The sequence below is a fragment of the Peromyscus eremicus genome, chromosome 7 (genome assembly GCF_949786415.1).
Source record: "Peromyscus eremicus chromosome 7, PerEre_H2_v1, whole genome shotgun sequence".
NCBI lineage: Eukaryota > Metazoa > Chordata > Mammalia > Rodentia > Cricetidae > Peromyscus > Peromyscus eremicus.
Window position 1 is genome coordinate 107,910,422 of NC_081422.1, and position 22,421 is coordinate 107,932,842.

The 22,421-nt window shown below is 47.9% G+C and overlaps 1 protein-coding gene across 1 annotated transcript in view; it reads left to right on the forward strand.

Annotated features, from left to right (window-relative positions):
• The window catches only part of Glb1 (galactosidase beta 1), a 74,491-nt gene that overhangs the window by 12,900 nt on the left and 39,170 nt on the right, over nt 1-22,421 (forward strand). Inside the window, exons 2-7 of the mRNA XM_059268811.1 lie at nt 4,330-4,499; nt 7,794-7,944; nt 8,840-8,900; nt 10,542-10,636; nt 17,927-18,107; nt 21,666-21,724. Coding sequence (XP_059124794.1) covers nt 4,330-4,499; nt 7,794-7,944; nt 8,840-8,900; nt 10,542-10,636; nt 17,927-18,107; nt 21,666-21,724 — 717 coding nt within the window. The remainder of the gene's footprint in view (nt 1-4,329; nt 4,500-7,793; nt 7,945-8,839; nt 8,901-10,541; nt 10,637-17,926; nt 18,108-21,665; nt 21,725-22,421) is intronic.

The window sequence follows — 22,421 nt, forward strand, 5'->3', positions numbered from 1 at the left end:
GGAGAGGCTAAGGTTACCAAAGCCCTCCTCACTGATGTCCTCACTGAAGGTCCATCTCTGGGCCTCCTGAGGCCTGTGGTTTATATAGTCAGACATTAGGTTCTCTCGTGTCCGTCTTTACCTTGCCCCCTCCCTGAACCATTGCTTCCTCAGGGTCGTAGGCAACTCCTGGCATCGTCTCTTCCTCAGGCTGCTGTCATGTTTGTGTCCAAGAAACCATTCCATGAGTTTAGGGATCAGAGCCAGCACCAAGGTGATACTCATGGGTCATGGCAGACACCCCACTCCAGTGTCTTCTCCCAGGACACTGTGCTTTGCCCCTCTAGATTCATTCCACTGTTCCACCATGGTTAGACCCTCCACCTTGCTCTCCTGGTAGGAGATGAGGGTCTCTGCAGACACCATCACAGAAGCGTGTACCACTCAAAGACTGCCCGAACTCGTCAGTCTCTTTTCAGAGCTTCCAAACCTGCTAACCAAGCCAGCCAGCCTTGCAGTCTGTCCAGCTCCTGGTAAACCAAACGAGCTAAGTCACATGCCAACTCCCGCATGAGGAGATTCTTCAGTGGGTAGAGCGCTTGCTGTGCAAGCCTGATGATCTGGGTTCAATCCCACAACCTGCAGAAAAGAGAGGGAACTGACTCCACAGTTGTCTGATCGTCTCGTGTGTGCTTTGGCACATGCACAACAACACACATGCTACATGTTCTTTCTCTCTCTCTCTCTCTCTCTCTCTCTCTCTCTCTCTCACACACACACACACACACACACACACACACACACACACACACAAAGTCACATGCCAAATCCTGCCCCCTTTAACCTCTTCTGTCCAGCATAGGTGAGGAGCATGGCGTTCATTTTGGGGTATCCTTGCTCACCCACTAAACACTAGCTGTAAGGTCTGGTTGCTAGTTGACACCTCCCAAAACTCCAGATGCTGACCCACAACGCATGTTTAGATGTTTGTTACAGCTCTCATTGCTCTAACAGAAGAAACTTAAGGGTTTATTTTTGCTCACGGTGTGAGGGTGCAGTCCACCATGATGGGGAAGGCATGATGGCAGGAGTGTGAAGCGGCTAGGCACATTGTGTCCACAGTGGAAAACAAGAAATGAATTTTGGTGCTCAGCTCAATTTCTCTTTTTTCTTCAGCCAGGGACCCCAGCCCATGGCATAGTGCCTCCCACAATCTGAGTGGGTCTCCCATACCCAGTTAAAACTTCCTGGAAACTCTCTCATAGACATACTGTGAAGAGACACCATGACTAAGGCAACTCATAAAAGAAAGCATTTAATTGGGGGCTTGCTTAGAGTTCCAGAGGGTTAAAGTTCATGATCATGGCAGGAGCGTGGCAACAGGTAGGCAGACATGGTGCTAGAGCAGTAGCTGAGAGCTGACACAAACAGAGCTAACTAGGAAGGCTCGGCTTTAGAAGCCTCAAAAACTACTGCTACGGACACATCTCCTTCAACAAGGCCACACCTTTTCCTAGTGGCACACCTCCTCTAAACAAGACCACACCTCACAATCCTTTCTAAACAATTCTACCCGGAGGACGGTGGCGGTACACACCTTTGATCCCAGCACTTGGGAGGCAGAGGCAGGCAGATCTCAGTGCATTAGAGGCCAGCCTGGTCTACAAAGTGAGTTCCAGGACAGCTAGGGCTTACACGGAGAAACCTTGTCTAGAAAAACCAAAAAAGAAAAAAACAATTCTACCATTCGGGGACTAAGCACTCAAATATATGAGGCCATGAGGACCATTCTTTTTTTTTTTTTTTTTTTTTTTTTTTTTTTTTTTTTTGGTTTTTCGAGACAGGGTTTCTCTGTGTAGCTTTGCGCCTTTCCTGGAACTCACTTGGTAGCCCAGGCTGGCCGAGGACCATTCTTATCCAAAATACCACATTTACCCTGGAGGTCTCTCTTGGTGATTCTAAATTCCATTAAGCCAACAGTCAGGGTTACCCTTCTCATGAGGTGATTCCTGGTACCACTTGCCTTAATCTGGGTTCCTCTGAAAACTGAACCTGAAACAAGGGTTTGGGGGCAGGTAGCTTGAGAATCCAGACACGAGCACAGGAATGAGGGGCAGGAGAAGAAAGGAAGCCCTGTGAATACACACCTCATTTTCTAGCCCAAATTATGGAGGTCAGCCAACCCATCTGCTGCTTAGGACCACGCTTCTGTAAGTCCTCAGTTAACTCTGCAGTCCTGGGTCCATCCGCCTTTTTCTTCAGCCTCATGGCGCTTGTGACTAGGTCCTATACACCAGGGATGAGCTTTTCCAGAACAAGTGGCCCTCTGCTCAATTTCAGCCTCAGTAGCGGTAAAGCACTCGTGGCTGCGTCTAGCTACGTCTCATACTATGATTCAACATGAAGTGCACGGTCCCACCGAGAAAGTGGTCCTAAGTTGTCATTGGTGGGGACATTTAGAGTCCAGCAATCCAACTGACAAAACAATGGAGCCCTGGACTCCCTAGGCAGATAACAGGCCATAGGTGATCCAGGACTCTATGTTCTCACATTTGCTTCCAGATGTTTCCACGTGGCTTCCAAAGCTGCCGTAGGCTATGATGCTAGTGAATCCTGGCATTTTGCCCTTTGAAAGCTGAAAGGTGCTTGTGGCAGCTTCTCAGTACTCGGGGATAGTAGGCTGCTGGCTTCTGGTAGCCCTGGCTGCAGGCGGGGGTGGGGGTGGGAGTTGGGGGCGGGGCGGGGGGGGGTCCGTTCCGGTCGCCTCTCGCTACCGTCTTCGTCCACCAGGGTGCAGTGTTGCACTTTGCCTAACAGCTCCTGAAGTGAACCCCAAACTGGTTTCCCTGAAACGTTGACGCCTTATTTGACATTACAGCCAGTGAAGGTGTATGTGTGTGACTCCACACGGTATAACAGGCATTTCAGAGGGAGTGCAGTGGATACTGTATGCCGTGCCCTGTTTTCTGTTCTTGTGAAAAGGCGCTGATTGACTCCACCCACACCCACCCCCCATTCACTTCAACTCATCAACTGGATTGGGCCCTACAGCTTTAAAAATGTTGATTTAAAGTTCCCTTCCTCTGATACCCTGGTAGTTATGGCTAAGATGTAGAGTTGGAGCGGACACTTGCCCAGGCCACTCTGAGACTCAGAGTGGCAGCTAGGAGGGGCCTTCATGGATCTGTTGCTTTGATTGAGACAGGGTCTCATGTAGCCCAGGCTGGCCTCAAATTCTGGATGTAGCCAAGAATCACTTTGACTCCTCTTGGCAACACTTCTCTGCCACTACATCTCCAGCACCTGATTCATTGTTTTTTAAAGATTTATTTATTTATTATATATACATTGTTCTGCCTGCGTGCCAGATCTCATTACAGGTGGTTGTGAGCCACCATGTGGTTGCTGGGAATTGAACTCAGGACCTCTGGAAGAGCAGCCAGTGCTCTTAACCACTGAACCATCTCTCCAGCCCTGCCCTGTACTTTATTCTTAGACTTTTCTGAATGGGTCTTGGTGATCCCAGCGATATGGCTGTTTAGCTGATGTGTGTAGCATGAATCTTAAAGAGTCTTATTAATAAAAACAAACCCAGAGCCAGGTGTTGGGGTGAATGCTGGAAGATCAGAGAAGCAGACAAGCCACAGCCACCTTGCCATGCCAGTTCCTCAGCTGATCCTGTTTCCTGAGATTGGAAGCCTCTGAGTCCTTATCCAAATGGATCTCAGCTGAACTGCTGCTAAAAGCCTAAAAGCTTAACCAGGCTAAAAGCTTAACCAGCTCTAGTTCCTGGTCCTCACGCCTTATATACCTTTCTGCTTTCTGCCATTACTTCCTGGGATTAAAAGCGTGAGTCACCATGCCTGGCTGTTTCCAGTGTGGCTTTAAACTCACAGAGATCCAGATGGATCTCTGCCTCCCAAGTGATAGGATTAAAGGCGTGTATGCCACCATTTTCTGGCCTCTATGTCTATCTAGTGGCTGTTCTGTCCTCTGACCCCAGATAAGTTTATTAGGATGCACAATATATTGGGGGACACAATATATCACCACAGATATGTCTCCATGCCTCACAAACAGCACAGTGGATATATAGTCACAGTTCCTAAGCATCTATGGGCTCCAGATTTTGGGAGCAGAGCCAAAGTAGTAGATGGCCTCCTCAATGATTCTGTTAGACAAGTCACCCTGTGTGCTGGGCTGAGCAGTAACTTGTTTGATACTCCAGAGACTGATAAAGTCTACTGATATATTATGTGACTTAAACAGAAAATCACCAGCCCCTACCCACAGCTTCACTTCTGAACTAAAAGGTCCACATTCTCACAGGGTCCCTCCCTCTCCTTCCAGAATGTCTCCCGGAGGACATTTGAGCTAGACTACAGCCAGGACCGCTTCCTCAAGGATGGGCTGCCGTTCCGATACATCTCAGGAAGCATTCACTATTTCCGGATACCCCGCTTCTACTGGGAGGACCGGCTGCTGAAGATGAAGATGGCTGGGCTGAACGCCATCCAGATGTAAGGAAGGGCACCTGGCTGAGACCCCCTCCCCATACTCACATCTGGTTTTATTGCTCCAATATCAGCTATTCCATTCCTTAGAAGTAGGAGAGGGCCCTGTGTGGATTTCAGAGGGGCTTGTCACAAGCTTGACGGGCCTTTCTTCAGGTAATGAACCACTTCTCACTTGAACTTTGTCATCAGAAGTCATAAAATAGAAATCAACTTGATGGAAAGGCAACAGTAGGGGCCGGTGAATGACTCGGTTTGCTGCTGCCAGACTTGACAGCTGAGTTCCATCCTGGGGACCTACATGGTGGAAGAGAAGAACAGACTTCTGCAGGGCGTTGTCTGATCTACACGTGTACACACGCACACGCACACGCACACACACCAATAAAAGAAGGCAGGATATAGTGAACTCTTGGAACGTACAGGGCACTTTGGACAGAGTGGTTCTGCCTGTCTGAGATAGATATCATGTTCCTGTTTATAGCTCATGAAACTTAAATTTCTGCCAAGGTCATTGGTTGTTGGTCCAGCGAGGAGCCAAAGGTGAGGGAGTTTGGAGGCAGCAGTAGCTGCTTGGGGGCGGTCGGGTGGAGGGGCCTTATGTAGCTGCTCTGGTAGGGGAGCCTTGTGCTTAGGTTTTTGGAACCCAGCTTGCCTTACTGGGTCAACTTTGAGCCCAGGCAGTAGGTTCCCACCCACGGGCAAGTCCCCACCCCCTCTGATACTGTGAGCTGACTAACTGGGAGGGAAGCTGAGGCAGCTGACCACTCTGGTTTTTATAGAGCTGATGTGGATTACTGATAGTGTCTTAAAAGATAAAGGGTGAGAAAGCTTTAATTGCTTTAGTAGATAGCTAGGGGGATGTCCCACTTCTTATTCTGTTTCTATGGCCCCTGGCAGAGTGAATCCAGGTTCACTGACAGTGGTAGATACACTGAGTTCTGTAGCCAAATTTCTATGTGGTCTTATTAAATAAAAACACAGAGCCAAATATAGGGGTGAGCCAGGCGGTGGTGGCACATGCCTTTAATCCCAGCACTTGGGAGGCAGAGCCAGGCGGATCTCTGTGAGTTCGAGGCCAGCCTGGGCTACAAAGTGAGTTCCAGGAAAGGCGCAAAGCTACACAGAGAAACCCTGTCTCAAAAAACAAAAACAAAAACAAAAACCAAATATAGGGGTGAAATTCTAGAACCATGGGACTACAGGTGTGCAGGCGGACTCACCAACAATGGTTGTGTGCTGAGAATGAATGGCTCACGTGCAAATGTGTGTCTCTACCAGAATTGAGGGAGCTAGTTAAGTTTGGTTCATCTTATTTCCTGGCCCGGTATACCTGACAAAAATCCTTAGTCCTGAAGTGATTGGAGAGTTTCCTGTGGTTCGGTTTTCAGTGCTGAGAGCCGAATTCAGGCTTTGCACATGCTGAGCACTTTACCACTGGGCTACGTAGGTCTCTAGACAGGGTGGTTTTCTTGTGTTGTTTGTTTGCTTGGTATGGATGTTTTGTGTGCATGTATAGCTATGTACCTGTGCATGCAGTGCCCACAGAGGCCAGAAGAGGGCATCGGATTCCCCTGGAACTGTAGTTACAGATGGTTGTGGGAGGCCATGTGGGTGGGAACCAAGCCTAGATCCTCTGAAAGAGAAGGGAATGCTCTTAACCATTGAGCCATCTCACCACCAACACACACACACACACTTTTAAAGATAGGATCTCTCTATGTAGATCAGGATAATCTAGAACTCAAAATCTGCCTCAACTTCCTGAGTACTAAGATTACAACAGGTAAGTACTACCCATCAAGCCTGACTTATTTTTACTTTTATTAAAGTGTTTTTGTTTGTTTGTTTGTTTGTTTTGAGACAGGGTCTCTTTATGTAGTCCTGGCTGTCCTGGAACTTTCTATGATGGCTAGCCTTGAATTCACCTGCCCGTGCCTCCTGGGTCCTGGGATTAAAGGATAGTGCTATTTCTTTGTTTTTCAAGTAGAGTCTCATGTAGCCCAGGATACCCTCAAATTTATTGTGTACTCCAGGCTGGCCTTTATCCCCTTCTTCTTTTGCCTCCACTTCTCAAGTCCACTGTGCTCCACTCAACATTTATTTATTTGTTTGTTTGTTTATTCATTCATTTATTTATTTTATATATATTTTTGTTATTATTATTTATTTATTTATTTATTTATTTATTTAGGTTTTTCGAGACAGGGTTTCTCTGTGAAGTTTTGGAGCCTGTCCTGGATCTCACTCTGTAGACCAGGCTGGCTTCGAGCTCACAGAGATTTGCCTGCCTCTGCCTCCTGAGTGCTGGGATTAAAGGTGTATGCCACCCGGCCTTAACCTTTATGTTTTAAATAAATATATCTCATATTACTTTAGCATGATAATTAGGGTTCATGTATTTTTTTTTCTTGTTGAATTTTTCAGTGTGCTGGAAGATCTTTCTGTCATAGTTTCTCTACAGATTGTTCTTGAGGGCTGGGTTGGGGCTCCATGTTAGAGCGTGTGCCTGGAATGCTTGAGGGTTGTGTTCAGTCCTCAGGGTGATAAACTAACTAGCCAGGTATAAAGTGAATTCAAGGGAGAATCTGATGAAGAGAGGTGTACAGAGCTGGCCAAGAAAGCCACCCGAAATAAATCTGTCTGGGCATTCATGTCTGACGGAGCGGTTGTCTCTGTGTGAAGATCATCATTTGTAACCCTACCAAATCACCAACCAACAAAAATCTACAAATTAATCTCTATTTTCATGATCTTCCCTGATCACCAGTCAGTAAGCAAAAGAGAATAGAAGAGTCAGAAGTGGCCCGGCCGGACCATCTCCAGCGCTGTGTAGAGGGCATGCACCTGCCTCCTTCGAGTCAAGCTATGTGTCTCCCATCCAAGGACTAACCTGGCTTGGCTCTGCTTAGCTTCCAAGATTAGTGTGTTATTGCCACACACTGGGTATTAGTTCTCAACAACACTCCCACTCCTCTGTTAAAAAGATCTTTTTATTACACCTTATTTACTTTGTGTGTGTGTGTGTGTGTGCATACCTGTGCAAGTGTGTGCTGCAGCATGCATATGGAAGACAGGATAAAGTGTAGAAGCTGGCACTCTCCTTACATCATGCAGGTTCCAGGGTTGAACTCCTGGAGTCAGGCTTGGCGGCAACGCCTTTACCCGTGAGCCTTTGCACTGGCCGTGTTCCACCCTTGGCCTGTGTTTTCAAGTGGTCTTAGAGCCTGAGCTCCCTTCTCTTCCCTCCGACTCAACTACCTACATCTGTGAGGATCTTGGCTGTGTGTGTCTTCATAGGTACGTGCCCTGGAACTTTCATGAACCCCAGCCAGGACAGTATGTGTTTTCTGGGGACCATGATGTGGAGTATTTCATTCGCCTGGCTCACGAGCTGGGGCTCCTGGTGATCCTGAGGCCTGGGCCCTACATCTGTGCAGAGTGGGACATGGTGAGTGTGTTAACACAGGCCTCTGCCTGCCTGGTGGGTGTGAGTTGAGGCAGGAGTGGTGGACGGCGATCCGTGTGGTGTCTGGCAAAGCAGCTTAAAGTGACCTACGACTCAAAGTCTAGAGCATGTGGTGCTGTGCCTCCACGGGTGTCTGTTCCTTTAGTGAGGGGCCAGGCAGAGAGGAGCAGGCTTGAGCCAGAGCACCGGGGCTTCCTCTTGGCCATTCACATACGGGAGCCACACAGTCAAACCCAGTGCACAAAACCAAACCACAGCAAGAATACTAAAGTAGAAGGAAAGAAAGGGAGGGGGGAAAAAGAAAGAAAAAGAGGCTGGAGAGATGGCTCAGCAGTTAAGAGCACTATCTACTCTTCCAGAGGACCTGGGTTCGATTCCCAGCACCCACATGGTGACTCAACCGTCTGTGATTCTCATTCCAGGGGATACAACGTCCTCTTCTGGCCTCTGAGGGCACTGCATGCACATTGTGCACAGACATACATACAGGCAAAACATCCATACACATAAAAAAGTAAATAAATAAATACATTTTTAAAGAGGAAGAGAAGGGGGAATTTTGCTGGGTGTGGTGGTCATGCCTGTAATCCAAGCCCTTAAGAGGTGAAGGCAGGAAGATCAAAACTCTCGATGCCAGCCTGTGCCATATAGGGGTTGCAGCCTTAGGCTTAGCTACATAGTGAGGTTGTCTCAAAACTAAAGGAGAGGGGGTGTTGATTCTCAGAACACTACCGATAGAGTGATCTTAATTTTCCTGTCTGCCAGTCTTCCAGAAGCCGAGGTCATTTTCCCCTCTCTTTCCCTCCCTGCTGACAAGACTCTCTCATCTGTTTTCATGAAGTGGACAGTGTAACAGCTGCTGTTTTCTGTCTCTTAGGGAGGCTTACCCGCTTGGCTACTAGAGAAAGAATCTATTGTTCTTCGATCTTCTGACCCAGGTGAGTTACTGACACCTTTAAAGGATTCTAGCAGATTGGGCGGTTTATATAATTTAAAGGTAGGGCTCCTGTGTGTAAATACTGGTCAGTGGGGTGTCAGTCACCCCTCACCGGACAGTGAGCATGCAGGGGATGCTGCCTCTTGTGGGCTTGAACGGATCTCTCTGATAAATGGGTCACTCTGCATTCAAAACCTGGTTAGCCAAGCGGGCGCAAGACTTGTTTTCTCTTCCTACACACTTAGTCAGTGACACAGCCAGCTAGTCAGAAAGGCAGGCCTGGTTCTGCAGTGACGTCACTCGGTTTCCTGGAGCCGCGTGTCTTCTGTGTGTTGGCATTTTTGGAATGATTTGTAAATGACAGCTTTTTGTCTTATCTTTTTAAACCACGAGAGATTGTTTCAGATGTAAAACCCTAAACAGTCATTCAGTTGCGTGTGTGTGTGTGTGTGTGTGTGTGTGTGTGCATGTGTGTGTGTGCGCACGCGCGTGTGTGTGTGTGTGTGTGTGTGTGTGTGTATGTGTGTGTGTGTTTCCCTCATACCATATGAGCTTCTCTTTTATACTCGCCATATTATTCTTGTTCTCACATGAGTCCCCATGACACCTTTATGAAGCATGTGCTTTTGTCTGTCTCTTGGGTTTGTAAATATATGGTTTATTAGATGTTAATTTTGTCTGGATGTAGAGGCACACACAAGTGTAATCTTAACACTTGGAAAGTGGAGGTAGGAGAATCAGGATTTCAAGATCATCCTCAGCTACATATCAGGTTTTAGTCTAGCCTGAGCTATATGAGACCTTGTCTCAAAAACAAAAAAACCTCTAAGTTATTTATTTGTTTGGTTTTGTTTTTGAGACAGGGTTTCTCTGTGTAGCCCTGGCTGTTCTGGAACTCACTCTGTAGACCAGGCTGGCCTTGAACTCAGAGATCCTCCTGCCTCTGCTTCCCAAGTGCTGGGAACATATATCACCATGCCTTTTTTTTTTAAATGTATATGGTTGCATATATGTTTATGCCATGTCATAAGAGGGTGTTGGATGCTCTGGAACTGGAGTTAAAGACAGGCAACATGTGGGTGCTGGGGGTTCAACCTTACACTCTCTGTATAGTTGTGGATGATCCTGAAGTTCTCATCCTCCTGCCTCCAAAGTGTTGGGATTACAGGTGTGTGCTTCCATGCCTGGTATATGCAGTGTTGGGGGTCAGAAGCCAGGGCCTGGTGCATGCTAGGCAGGCACTCTACCAACTGAGCCACATCCTCTACCCCACTGTGACTGAGAGAACTTGGTCTTTGGCACCTCTATGCCTCTCGTACCTTGCCTGGTAGGCCTGGCTTCTGGCTTTGAGCCCTACAGCAGGGTGAGTTGCCAGGGAACTTGGATAACAGGACTACTAGCGTGCAGGACCATGTCCAGCTGACTGTGGCTGCCTCATTTTCCAGGACAGTTGTTGAAGGCGCAGGATGCACTGCTGTCTCCTGGCTTTACAGGTCAGCCAAGATAGCTTAGCTGACCTGACCCACGAAGCCGTCTCTGAGACTTGCACGCATGCACACTCACACACACACACACACACAAACACTAGAATAAACGAGTTGACAAAGGTGTGTAACACTGGCCATACCATCTTGTTTTGTAGATTACCTTGCAGCTGTGGATAAGTGGCTGGCAGTCCTTCTGCCCAAGATGAAGCCTCTGCTCTACCAGAACGGAGGGCCAATTATAACCGTGCAGGTACCTGGGGATGAGCCTGGACAGGGGAGAAGGGGGAAGGGGGGAGCAACTGTCCATCAACATTATGTCAATGATGCTAGTGACACCAGGATGCAATGCTAAAAACGACACTTTTACTGAAATTGAACTTGGGGCAAGTATTGACCTGCCTGTTTCTTCTCTCTCGTCTCTTCCCTCTGTGTGTGTGTGTGTGTGTGTGTGTGTGTGTGTGTGTGTGTGTATGTGTGTGTGTATGTGTGTGTGTATGTGTGTGTGTATGTGTGTGTGTGTTTCTCAGACAGGATCTCGTGTATCTCAGACTGATTTCAAACTGTGTACCTGAAGATGACCTTGAACTTCTGGTCCTTATGCCTCACCTCTAGAGTGCTAACAATACAGGCATGCACCACCACACCATTTTATGTGCTGCTAGGGATCAAACCCAAGACCTTGAGCAGGCAAGCATTCTACCAGCTGAGCTACAACCACAGCCCAGGATCTACCTTACAGTATCAAGTACATTTTTATGTACTTAAGCCACCACCAAAATAAAAAAAATTCCATGACAGAATTAGAACTAGAAAAACAATCAACTTTTAAGTTTTTTATTTGATTGTTTTATTTTAAATTTTTAGATTATCATTTTCCTGTTACATGTATGAATGTTTTTCCTGCAGTATGTATGCATACTACCTGTGCACCCAGTGCCTGTGGAGGTCAGAAGTTGGCACTGGATTGTAGGCGGAGTTTTCCTGTCCTGAGCTCCTGCTTCCAAATAACCCACAGCTGCTTCCCAAATAACTGACTTGGAAACTTAATATAAATTATAAATGCTCAGCTGATAGCTCAGGCTTGTTACTAGCTGACTCTTACACTTAAATTAATCCATATTTCTTATCTATGCTTTGCCACATGGCTTGATACTTTTCTCAGTACGGCATGCCCATCTTGCTCTCTCTGCGTCTGCCAGCGACTCCTCTGACTCCAGTGACTCTGCCCTTCTTCCTCCTAGCATCCTCTTAGTCTGGTTTTCCTGCCTAACCTCCTCCTGCCCAGCCATAGGCCAGTGAGCTCTTTATTAGCCTATGAGAGTAATACATATTCATAGTGTACAGGATTATTCCACAACACTGGATCCCCTGGAACTGTTGATGAATGGTTGTCAGTTGCCATTGTGGGTGCCGGGAACTGAACCTGGGTCCTCTTCAAGAGCAACAAGTGCTCTGAACTACTGAGACATCTCTCTAGCCATCAATTTTTTTTTAAACTTTATGTGTATGTGTGTGTACTGATATGAGTTTATGTATACCACATGCCTTTGGGAATCTACAGAGTCCAGAAGAAGGTGTCAGATCCCCTGAAACAAGTTATAGATAGTTGTGAGCTGCCCCACATGGGTGCTGGGAATCAAACCGAGGTCCTCTGGCAAGGGCAGCCAGTGTTCTTTGTTTAGGTGGGAGCTCCACCTCAACCCCTGGCACCCTGGCATCCCTATACCCAAAGAGTCTGGAATGTTCTGGTAGAAGATCCACCTCAACTCCCCTCCTCCATCTCTTTCCCTAAACCCGCCCCTTCAAAGCCCACCAAGCACAGCGCCTCCCCCAGAGAGGCTCAAGACCATTCTCACAAGGTATATAAGCTGCATCCCAGAAAACAGACACATGGTTTTCCGGTCTCGTCCCCGTCTCCTCTCTCGGGGGCCAGAGAATCACCCAGGAATGCTTTCCCCATTAAACCAAGGCTTTTTCTAATTCAGTCTGATTTGGATTGCTGCGTCAGCAGAGGCCTATGGGGTGCAAAAACCTTTCGCTCTTGACCGCTGAGCCGACTCTCTGGCTCCTCAGGCTACCTTTGTTTTTTTCTTCTCAAATGTGGTTTCTCTACATAGCCCTGTCTGTCCTAGAATTCACCATATAGATAGACCTGGCTGGCCTCAAGCTCACAGAGGTCTTCCTGCCTCTGCCTCCCAAGTGCTGTGATCAAAGGCATATGCCACCATTCCTGGCTCATGTTACTACTTTGTTAATGCCCATGAGTATCTACTTCTGTCCTGAGTGTCCTGCCAATGCTGTTCAGTTCTTCCAGACATCTCCTTTTAAATGTACAAGTTCAAAAAGAGAGCTGGAGAGATGTTCAGCAGTCAGGAGCACTGGCTGCTCTTTAAGAGGACCTGGTTTGAGTCTCAGCACCCACATGGTGTCTCATAGCCATCTATAACTTCGGTTCCAGGGGATCTGATGCCCTCTTCTGGTTTCTGTGGGCACTGCACGCACATAGTACACATACATGCAGGCAGGCAAAGCACCCATACACATAAAATAATAATAATAAAGTTCCAAAAGGTGAAGTGACTTGCCAAGGTTGCCTAGCTGCCCGGCATCGGAATTGCCACAGCGCGCTTTGTCTGCCGACCCCACAGCACCTGTTGCAGTCTCTTTCCAGCTGCTCTAGGCCCTGCAAAGACACATGGCTGTGGGTACATCCTGGGCACATTGACACTTGACTTTCAACAAGTGTTTGTAGTTTTGCTCAGGTGAAGCATCAAGCCTGGTTTGGTGACCACTGGCCAAGCCTGTTTTTATTGAAATGAGCAAAGTCGTGTGGAATTGCCTGGCTCCTGGGATGCCAAGGGGATGAGGTGTGACCCTCCCTGAGGAGTGTGGTTCATATTCCTGCTCATGGCCTGCTCTGTGGATGAGTCCTGATGGAGAGGGAGCATGACCATCAGGTGTTGTGGCCTGAGGTGATGGGAGGGCTGAGTGGGTCGGACGTCCACTGTGAGAGGCTGGGTGGCTGCTCTGGAGAGACGTAGTTCGTGAACCTTGAGTGCCCCCCCGTCTCTTACTCAAGTAGGAGTCGGCACCAAGAGGCCACAGCTTCCTGTGCGGAGACAGTGAGTCTGAAACTTGGGCATGTCTTTGCTCTGTGCAACTGGATCGTGTGTGTGTGTGTGTGTGTGTGTGTGTGTGTGTGTGTGTGTGTGTGTATGTATGTGTGTGTGTGTGTACAGGCTTGTCTGTGGAGGCCAGAGGAGGATATTAGATGTCCCGCTCCATTACTCTTTACCTGATTCCTTTGAGCCAGGGTTCTCACTGAACCTGGAGCTGGGTTACAGCCAGAAAGCTCCAGGGACCCTGCTGTCACTGCCCTCCCCCAGCACTGAGGTCACATGTGCATGTCGACCTGCCTGGCTCTTCATGTGGGTCCTGAGGATTTGAACTCGGGTCCTCAGGCTTAGACAGTAAGCACTGCTACCCTTGGCTCTTCCTTTGACCCGGTCTTGGGTGAGATCCCTTCTCGGCCACTTCGTTTCACTCCTGATGGCATCTTGAGTCACTTTCAATTTCTGCTCACAACTTTCCAGCATCTTTTGGTTAGAGATCTACGATCAGAACTATGGTCAAATGCAGGACATGATGACACACGCTTAAAATCCCAGCACTTGGGAGGCCAAAACAGGAAGATCAGGAGTTTGAGGCCAGCCTCAGCTACCTGTTGAGTTCTTGGCCAGCCTGTGCTACTTAAGACCCTGTCTCAAAAGTCAAGCCACAGGCTTTTATCAGGCAATCATTAAGAATGCAGCTATTGTTTTAAGCAGAGCAGAAGGATTGCTGCAAGGTGTGTGAACCAGCCTAGTCTACCTAGGGTGTTCCAGGGCTACATAGTGCCAGGGCCTTGCTGCACAAAAAAGAAGGGAGAATGCAGAGAGAGAGCGTAGAGGTAAAGGTGCTTCCCACATGGGTCTGGCCGCCTGAGTTCCATCCCAGAGACCATGCAAAGGTGAAAGAGAGAGCTGACTGCAGAGTTGGCCTCTGACCTCCACAGGCATCCCACAGTACTGTCGATTCCCAGCATGGATGCGTGCGCACACGTGCACACACACACACACACACACACACACACACACACACACACACACAGAATAAATTAATTTTTTAAAGCCAAGAAGTAAACCGCCCATCTGTTTTAACTGCAGTAGAGAGCAAAGCCACCCATTTTGGGGACGTTTCCCTTGCCCATCTTGGCCACTGCTCCTACCTGGCCACTCTGCCCTTTCCTGGTCCCCCTCTTCATTCCCCTTCTCTCCAATTATGTCTCTGCATGCTACAGTTCCACTTGTTCATCCTCACAAGGAAAAAAACGTGTTGTCTGTCACTCAGCCCTCAGGAGCCAGGAGCAAAGTTCGTCACATTTCGGGTGTTTTCTGGAAGATATTTCGTCCCCCTTTTCTCTTCCTTTCTGCAGTTTATATGATGTGACCCGTTTCCTGTGTGGCCTTTTCACTTCGTTCACATGTCAAAGGCCTCTTTCACACATCTGCAGTTCTTTGCACATAATTGGGTGTTTCCCTGCTTGTCTTTTGGGTGTTTTGTTTTGTTTTGTTTGAGGCATAGTTACCCTGTGTAGCCCAGACTGGCCTCAGACCCAATGATCCTCCTGCCTCAACCTCCTTGGCACTAGGATTATGAGTGTGGTTCCCCATGCCCGGTCCTACCAGCCTCTAACTCAGTGTAGCTGAGACTGATCTCGAACTCCTGATCCCCCGTCTGCCTCCAAATGTTGAGATTTCAGGTGCACGCCTGGCCTAGTCTCTGCAAGGTTGAGAATCCCCACCAGGCTCTTGTACCTACAAAAGCACTCTACCAGCTGAGCTACATCCAAGTCCCATCCCATTTACTTTTTGTTTTGTTTTGTTTTTCAAGACAGGGTTTCTCTGAGTAGCCCTGGCTGGCCTGGAACTAATTTTGTAGACCAGGCTGGTCTCAAATTTACAGAGATCTGCCTGCCTCTGCCTCCCGAGTGCTGGGATTAAAGGTACCACCACCACCTGGCTCTCATTTGCTTTTTAAAGATAGGCTCTCACTGGGGCTGGAGAGATGGCTCAGCAGTTAAGAGCACTGATTGCTCTTCCCAGAGGACCTGGGTTCAATTCCCAGCACCCGCATGGCAGCTCACAACAGTCTGTAATTCCAGTTCCAGGGGTCAGTATTCTCAGACATACATGCAGGCAAAGCACCAATGCACATAAAATAAAAATAAATAAACTTTTTTTAAAAAAAGATAGGCTCTCACTGATCCCAGAGCTTGCAGAGTGACTAGGCTGGCTGCCCAGTGAGGCCTGGAGTCTACCTGTCTCCTCATGGCAGCACTGTGGTTACAGACAGGTGCCACTATGATTCTGGGGATCCCAACTTGGGTCTTCACACATTTAATCTTAACCAAGAGGAGGAGACTCATTCAGGTCCTCACTAAGGCTTGTCCCCATCCCCTGTTACTGTGCTGTGACAAAGGGTTTTGTATGTAGACTGAGCTAGCCTTGGACTTATCAGTGGCCCCCCTGCCTCTGCCCCTCAGGGGCTGGCTGGGGTCTCAGGCACGCACCACTCCACCCAGCTGTGACAGTTGTTTTGACTCCTCCAAGTCAAGAGATAGTGAAGGCTTTACCCAGGACGTGACATTGGTGCTTCCCAGGGGAGCCCAGGGAGGTTGAGGGGCACTGCAGGTGTAACCAGGGTGAAGTGGGCCATGCAGAAGCCTCCATCCTCGGCCCAAGGACACGCAGGCTTTTCCACCCTCAGCCTTCCAGATTCAGGACACCAAATTTGCCCCATGTGAATGTTTATTTTCAGGAGAGGTAAGCCAGGCCGGGGCCACCTAGCATGGGTTTCACATGGAATGTTAATCTTAGTTTTTACCTAAAAATGAGTGCAGCTAAAGTAAGGTGTGCTGGTTCATGCCTATAATCCCGGGACCCAGAAGGCTGATAGAGAAGGACTGCTGTGCATTCAAGGCCAGCCTGGGCTACATAGTGAGTCCTGTGCTGAGCCCTGTGTGAAACACTGTCTCAAAACAATAACAACAAATGAATTTGGCAGTACCCATTTGTTTCTGGGGGGTCACTTTCTGGACGGAGGGCTCCCAGGTTCCTTGTGTCTTTTTCAGAAACCTAAGAACCACACAGTGACAGACAGCAGAGTGACCTCAAGGCCAACACAGAATCAGAGCCGTCGCACGGAGCGGTTGGCTCCTGAAGTTAGAACAGTGGTTCTCAACCTGGGGGTCAAGTGACCCTTTCACAAGGGTCGCAAAGCAGATATCCTGCCTGTCAGATATTTACATCACAATTCCTAACAGTAAAATTACAGCTATGAAGTAGCAATGAAAATAATTTTATGGTTGGGGTCAGCACAACATGAACTGTTGTATTAAAGGGTCGCAGCATCAGGAAGGTTGAGAACCACTGAGTTAGAGTAAAACTCACTAGTGTCTGGGGCCTCTGTCTCAGTTGGGGTTACTGTTGCTGTGATGAAACACCATGACCAAAAAAAATTGGGGAGGAAAGGGTTTGTTCAGTTTGTGCTTTCACATTACTGTTCATCATTGGAGAAAGTCAGGGCAGGAACCTGGGGGCAGGAGCCGATGCAGAGGCCGTGGAGGGGTGCTGCTGACTGGCTTGTCCCTCATGGCTTGCTCAGTCTGCTTTCTTATAGAACCCAGGACCACCAGCCCAGGGATGGCACCACCCACAATGGGCTGGGCCCTCCCCCGTCAATCACTAATTAAGAAAATGCCTTACAGGCTGGTTTGGAGCCTGATCTTACGGAGGCATTTTCTCAATTGAGGCTCCCTCCTCAGATGACTCTAGCCAGCACAGCCTCCTTCTGGGGGGGTCCTAGAGGAAGAGCTGGCTACTAAGGGGTTTACTGTGGATGTGGGTGGGTGTGCCACTGCATACATGTGCAGGTCAGAGGGCAAGGTCCAGGATTGGCTTCATTGCATACTCCAGGTTAGTTGGTTCAGGAGCCTCTGGATGAGTCCCTTGTCTCTGCCCACCCCCACCCTATCCCCCTAGCCCCATCCTGCCAGATTATAGGGGCTCGCCAGGCACCATGCCCAGCTTTTTCCGTGTGTTCTGGTATCGACCTTGGGTTGTTGGGCTTGTGCAAGCTAGCTCCTTTGCCCACCAAGCCGTCTTCCCACCTGTTTTGATTGACAGGCTTGGGATATGCAAGCTTTTCTCTACTGTATGTCTTTTCCCACAATGCACCTGGTATGTACAATGCATATGTACATCTAATTAGACATAGGTATAAGATTGCAAATAGGGGGTTCTTCCTAAAAAGCTCACACAGAGGACATGGCTTGCTTCATTGCACATGTACTCCAAACCAGTTCAGGCTGGATCTGCCCCTGCCTCCCTTCCCAGATATGGAGTGTGTTTTGGATGTATGATGTGAACTAGAGTTTCCAGGGATTGCTAAGGCTGCATTGGCATCTGGTGATTTCTCATTCTTCTTTCTAAATACCCAGGTTGAGAATGAATACGGCTCCTACTTCACCTGTGATTATGACTACCTGCGTTTCCTGGCACACCGCTTCCGTTACCATCTGGGTAATGACGTCCTTCTCTTCACCACCGATGGGGCGAATGAAAAATACTTGCGATGTGGGACCCTGCAGGGCCTGTATGCCACAGTGGATTTTGGAGCAGGTTAGTATTTGTGGCAACTAGAAAACGCTGCTTAAAGTTGGTTTTCACTCACCGACTGTCGGCACAGCTGTTGCTTGAGTGCTTGAGCAGATAGAATGAGGTGCCTCGCATTTCCTTTACCAAGTGAGCTAGTCGGCTTTGCGTGACTGTGGCAAAATGCCTGAAGTAACCAACGTATAAAGAGGGAAAGTTCAATCCATAGTCTGTCTGTCTTGCACAGTCTGTAACAAGAGAGAGTCCTTCTGGGAGCATGTGATAAAGGAGACTGTTCACCTCAGGACCTGAAATCTCAAGAGCCAGAGAAGAGACTGCCACAGTCTTTCAGGAACATGTCCCCAGTGACCTAAAACCTAAGCCCTCCTCTTGAGACAGGGTTTCTCGTAGCTAGGCTGGCTTCTCACTCATGGTCTAGCCAAGGATAGCCTTGAGCGTCTGACCCCCTTCCTTCCCTCTCCCAGGAACTGGGGTTCTAGATATGTGCCACCCCTGCCCTCAGCCTTTTCCTACTGTTCATCCACCTCCGTACAAGACTCAAGTGATGGGCCAGCAAGATGGCTCAGCGGTTAAGGGGGATTGCTGTCAAGTGAGATGACCTGAGATTGATTCCTAGGACCCACATGGTGGAAGGAGAGAACTAACACCTACAGGTTATCCTCTGACCACCAAGCATTCCATGACTTGTATGTGCTCATGCGTGTATACACAGACACACACACAATGCAACTAAATAAAAATGTGATGAAGAAACAGATTCAAATGGAGATTAAAGGTTTTAAAAGAGGGCTGGAGAGACAGTGTAGTCGGACTTTTCTTTCCTGCCGCCAGTTCCCAGATAACCACAAAGAATTATTAATTATAAATGCTCAGCCAATTGCTCAGGCTTGTTACTAGCTAACTCTTACATTTTAAATTAACCCATATTTCTTATCTACACTCTGACACGTGGCTTAGTACCTTTTCTTGTTACATCAAGTTTATCTTCTTCTCTCCACATCTCAAGATTCTGATACTCCTCCCCTTCTTCCTCATGCTCTCTTTTTGTCTGCAAGTCCTGCCTAACCTCTATCTGTCCAGCTATTGGCCAGTCAGCTTCTTTTTTAAACTCAATCACAGTGACACATATTCATACAGTGTAAAAGAATATTCCACAAGATGGTACAGCAGTTAAGAGTTCTTGTTGCTCTTTCAAAGAACCAGGGTTTGATTCTCAGCACCCACATGACAGCTCATACATACAAACAGACAAAACACTTTTTATAATAGAAACTATAAAACAAGCTGGAGGTATGTCTCAGTAAATAAGAGCGTTGGCTTCTCTTCCAGAGGACCCAGGTTTGATTTCCAGCACCTACATGGAGGCTCACAATCATCTATGACTCCAGTTCAGGAGTGATACAGTGCCTTCTGAACTCCATGGGCACCTACATACAAGTACACAAACACATACATAAAAATATTTTTTTTAAATGTGAGTTAAAGGCTAATCTTGACTATTTAGCAAGTTTAAGGCTAGTCTAGGCTATATGAGACCCTGACTTTAAAAAAAACAAAACAAAACAAAACAATACAACAACAACAACAAAAAACTTTTCAGGGCATAGTGTGCATAACTGTAATTCTGGTACTCTGGACATGGGGCAGGAGGCAGGAGGATTGCTTTGACTTAGAGGCCAGCCTGGACTACAATACACAACATAATAAATTCTAGGCTAGGAAGACTACATATTAAGACCCTATTTTAAAAGATCCACACACAAGGGAACTGGCTCAGAGGTTAAGAGTATTTGCTGTTCTTACAGAGGACATGAGTTCAGTTCCCAGCACCTACAGGCTCACAACCATAGTCCCAGGGGATCCGACACCCTCTTCTAGCCTTGGCGGGCACTACTCAATCACACTCTCAAGCACACGCATGTACACATAAAATAATAAATAAGGGGCTGAAGAGATGGTTCAGTGGTTAAGAGCACCTACTGCTCTTCCAGAGACTCGGGTTCGATTCCCAGCACCCACATGGCAGCTAACAACTGTCTATAACTCCAAAATCTGACATCCTTACACATACGTACGTGCAGGCAAAATGCCAACTCACATAAAATAAAAATAAATAAATAAATAAATCCTTTTTATAAAGAAGATACACACGTAAAATGAGAAGCAGAGAAGGGAGGGGGAGGGAAAGGGGGAGGACAGGGAAGTGGAGGGGAAGGCAGGAAATAGGTAGTTTGAATGGCTGAGGTGTACAGATTGATACTCAGAATAGTCGTCATTCATATACCTGTGGTTCTCTTGTGTGGACAGAGCTATGGAGTCACAAGGAAGGTGTCTAGAGCAGGCCCATCCTGGAGGGGAGCAGCTAGGTCAGTGGTTGGCAAAGGCAGGCATGCGTGGGGAAAGGGGGGTGCAGTTTTAAAGGCAGACCTGTGGGCATGTGTTCAGACAAAGCCATGGAGGCCTGCTGAGGGAGACAGCTGTGTTGTATGGTCCCCACACACCCCTCACATGGGTGGCCTGGGCTCTTCTAGAGCCAATTTGCAGATATTCCATGGGTCTTTCGGCCTTGAACCTCCTGTGGATTAGGAGAATGTCTATGATGTTCATGTCTGGAAATTACAAAAAGGAACAGAAGAGGTGTGGGGAAGGCAGGGGACTGTCTCACTCGGTTCAGGAGGTTTACCTTGACCTCTGGCATGCTTCCTGCCCCCTCCCTAGTGCTGGGGTCACGCACATAGGCACGCATCACTCCCCCAGTTTATGTATAATGGAGCCCAAGCCCAGCCTCGCGCATGCTGGGTAAGCACCCTACCAATTGAGCTACACTCCAGCCCAGTTTGATTATTGCAACAAATTAATGAGCCAGGTGTAATGGTACACTCCTGTTCTCTCTCTGAAGACTGAGGCAGGGGGATCATTGAGTTGAAGATCAGTCTGTGTCACATGGTGAATTCCATGCCAGACTGAGCTTCACAGTGAGACCCTGTCTCAAGAAAAATTAAAAGATAAAAAAAAAAAAATTACTGTATTGTTCACAGTTCTGGGCACTGCAAGTTCCAAGATCAGGGCTCCCAGGGGTACCATGCTGAGTGAGGACCTCTCCTTCTGCTTCACATATCAGTTTCTTGTTGAATCCTTACATGGTAGAAAGGGGTGAGGGGTCACCTCAATTATAAAACATTAAATGTCATTTATTCATAATGGGGAGGGGAGGGACTGGCTAAGTCACTTCCTGGAAACTCCACATCTATAAGACAAACATTTTTCATGTATTTATTTTTATTGAGGGGATGTTCAAGAGCTATGGAGCATGTGTAGAGGTTGGGATAACTGTGGGACTCATTTCTCTCTTTGTATTGTGTGGGTCCTGGGGATTGAACTCGGGTCATCAGCCTTGGTGGCAAGAACCTTTTTCCTCTGAGCCCTCTTGCTGGCCCTCCACTTCCTATACATTTTATATGGGATTAGAGTCCAACTTGTGAATTCTATACCAGTGACCATAGCAGGCTGGCTTAACTTCTGATGCCTATGACTGACTTTTCTTCTCCCTCTTGAAATTTCCAGCCAATAATGTCACAGCAGCTTTCCTAATCCAGAGGAAGTTTGAACCCAAAGGACCTTTGGTAAGAACTGGGTGTGTGGTGTGGACTGTGGGCTTGTACCAGCTCATTACAGCTGCTCCCAGAGGAGGTGACAGCTGCAGAAGAGAACATGTATATCTTTGGTGTTATTTTTTATTTATGGCTCTGGGATGAGCAGCTGATGGGTCTTGGGGGTAGGGGATATGGCCCTTCTGGACTCGTGAGTGATAGCTGGGGCAGATAGACTGGGTCTGGGGTGAGGGGTCACCTCAGTTATAAACTCAGCGTGTAACCAAGGCTGGCTGTAAACTCCTGAGCCTCCTGCTTCCTCCTTCCAGACACTGGGATAATCGTGCACCGCCATGCCCAGCTTTATGTGGTGAATCAGACCCAGGGCTTCCTGCATACAAAGGATGGCGTTCTACGAACATCCACAGGGAACACGTCAGTGGCTCTGATTTGAGGGGCCTAGGAGTGCCTGGGCCAGGATCTGGTTCACACGTGTATTTTTTTAAGATTTATTTTATGTCTGTGTAGAATCCCCCTGGAGCTGCCTGATGTGGGGTCCCGGGAACTGAACTCCGGTTCTCTGGAGGAACCACGGTTGCTCTTAACCTCCAAGCCGTCTCTAGCTGAGAGACTTGTGTCTTAACTCTTTGAGCTTCTCCACCTCACTTGAGGATCTGGTCGAAATGCAGAATTCGTTCTGCTGGGCCTGGGTGGACCCAATGGTCTGAGG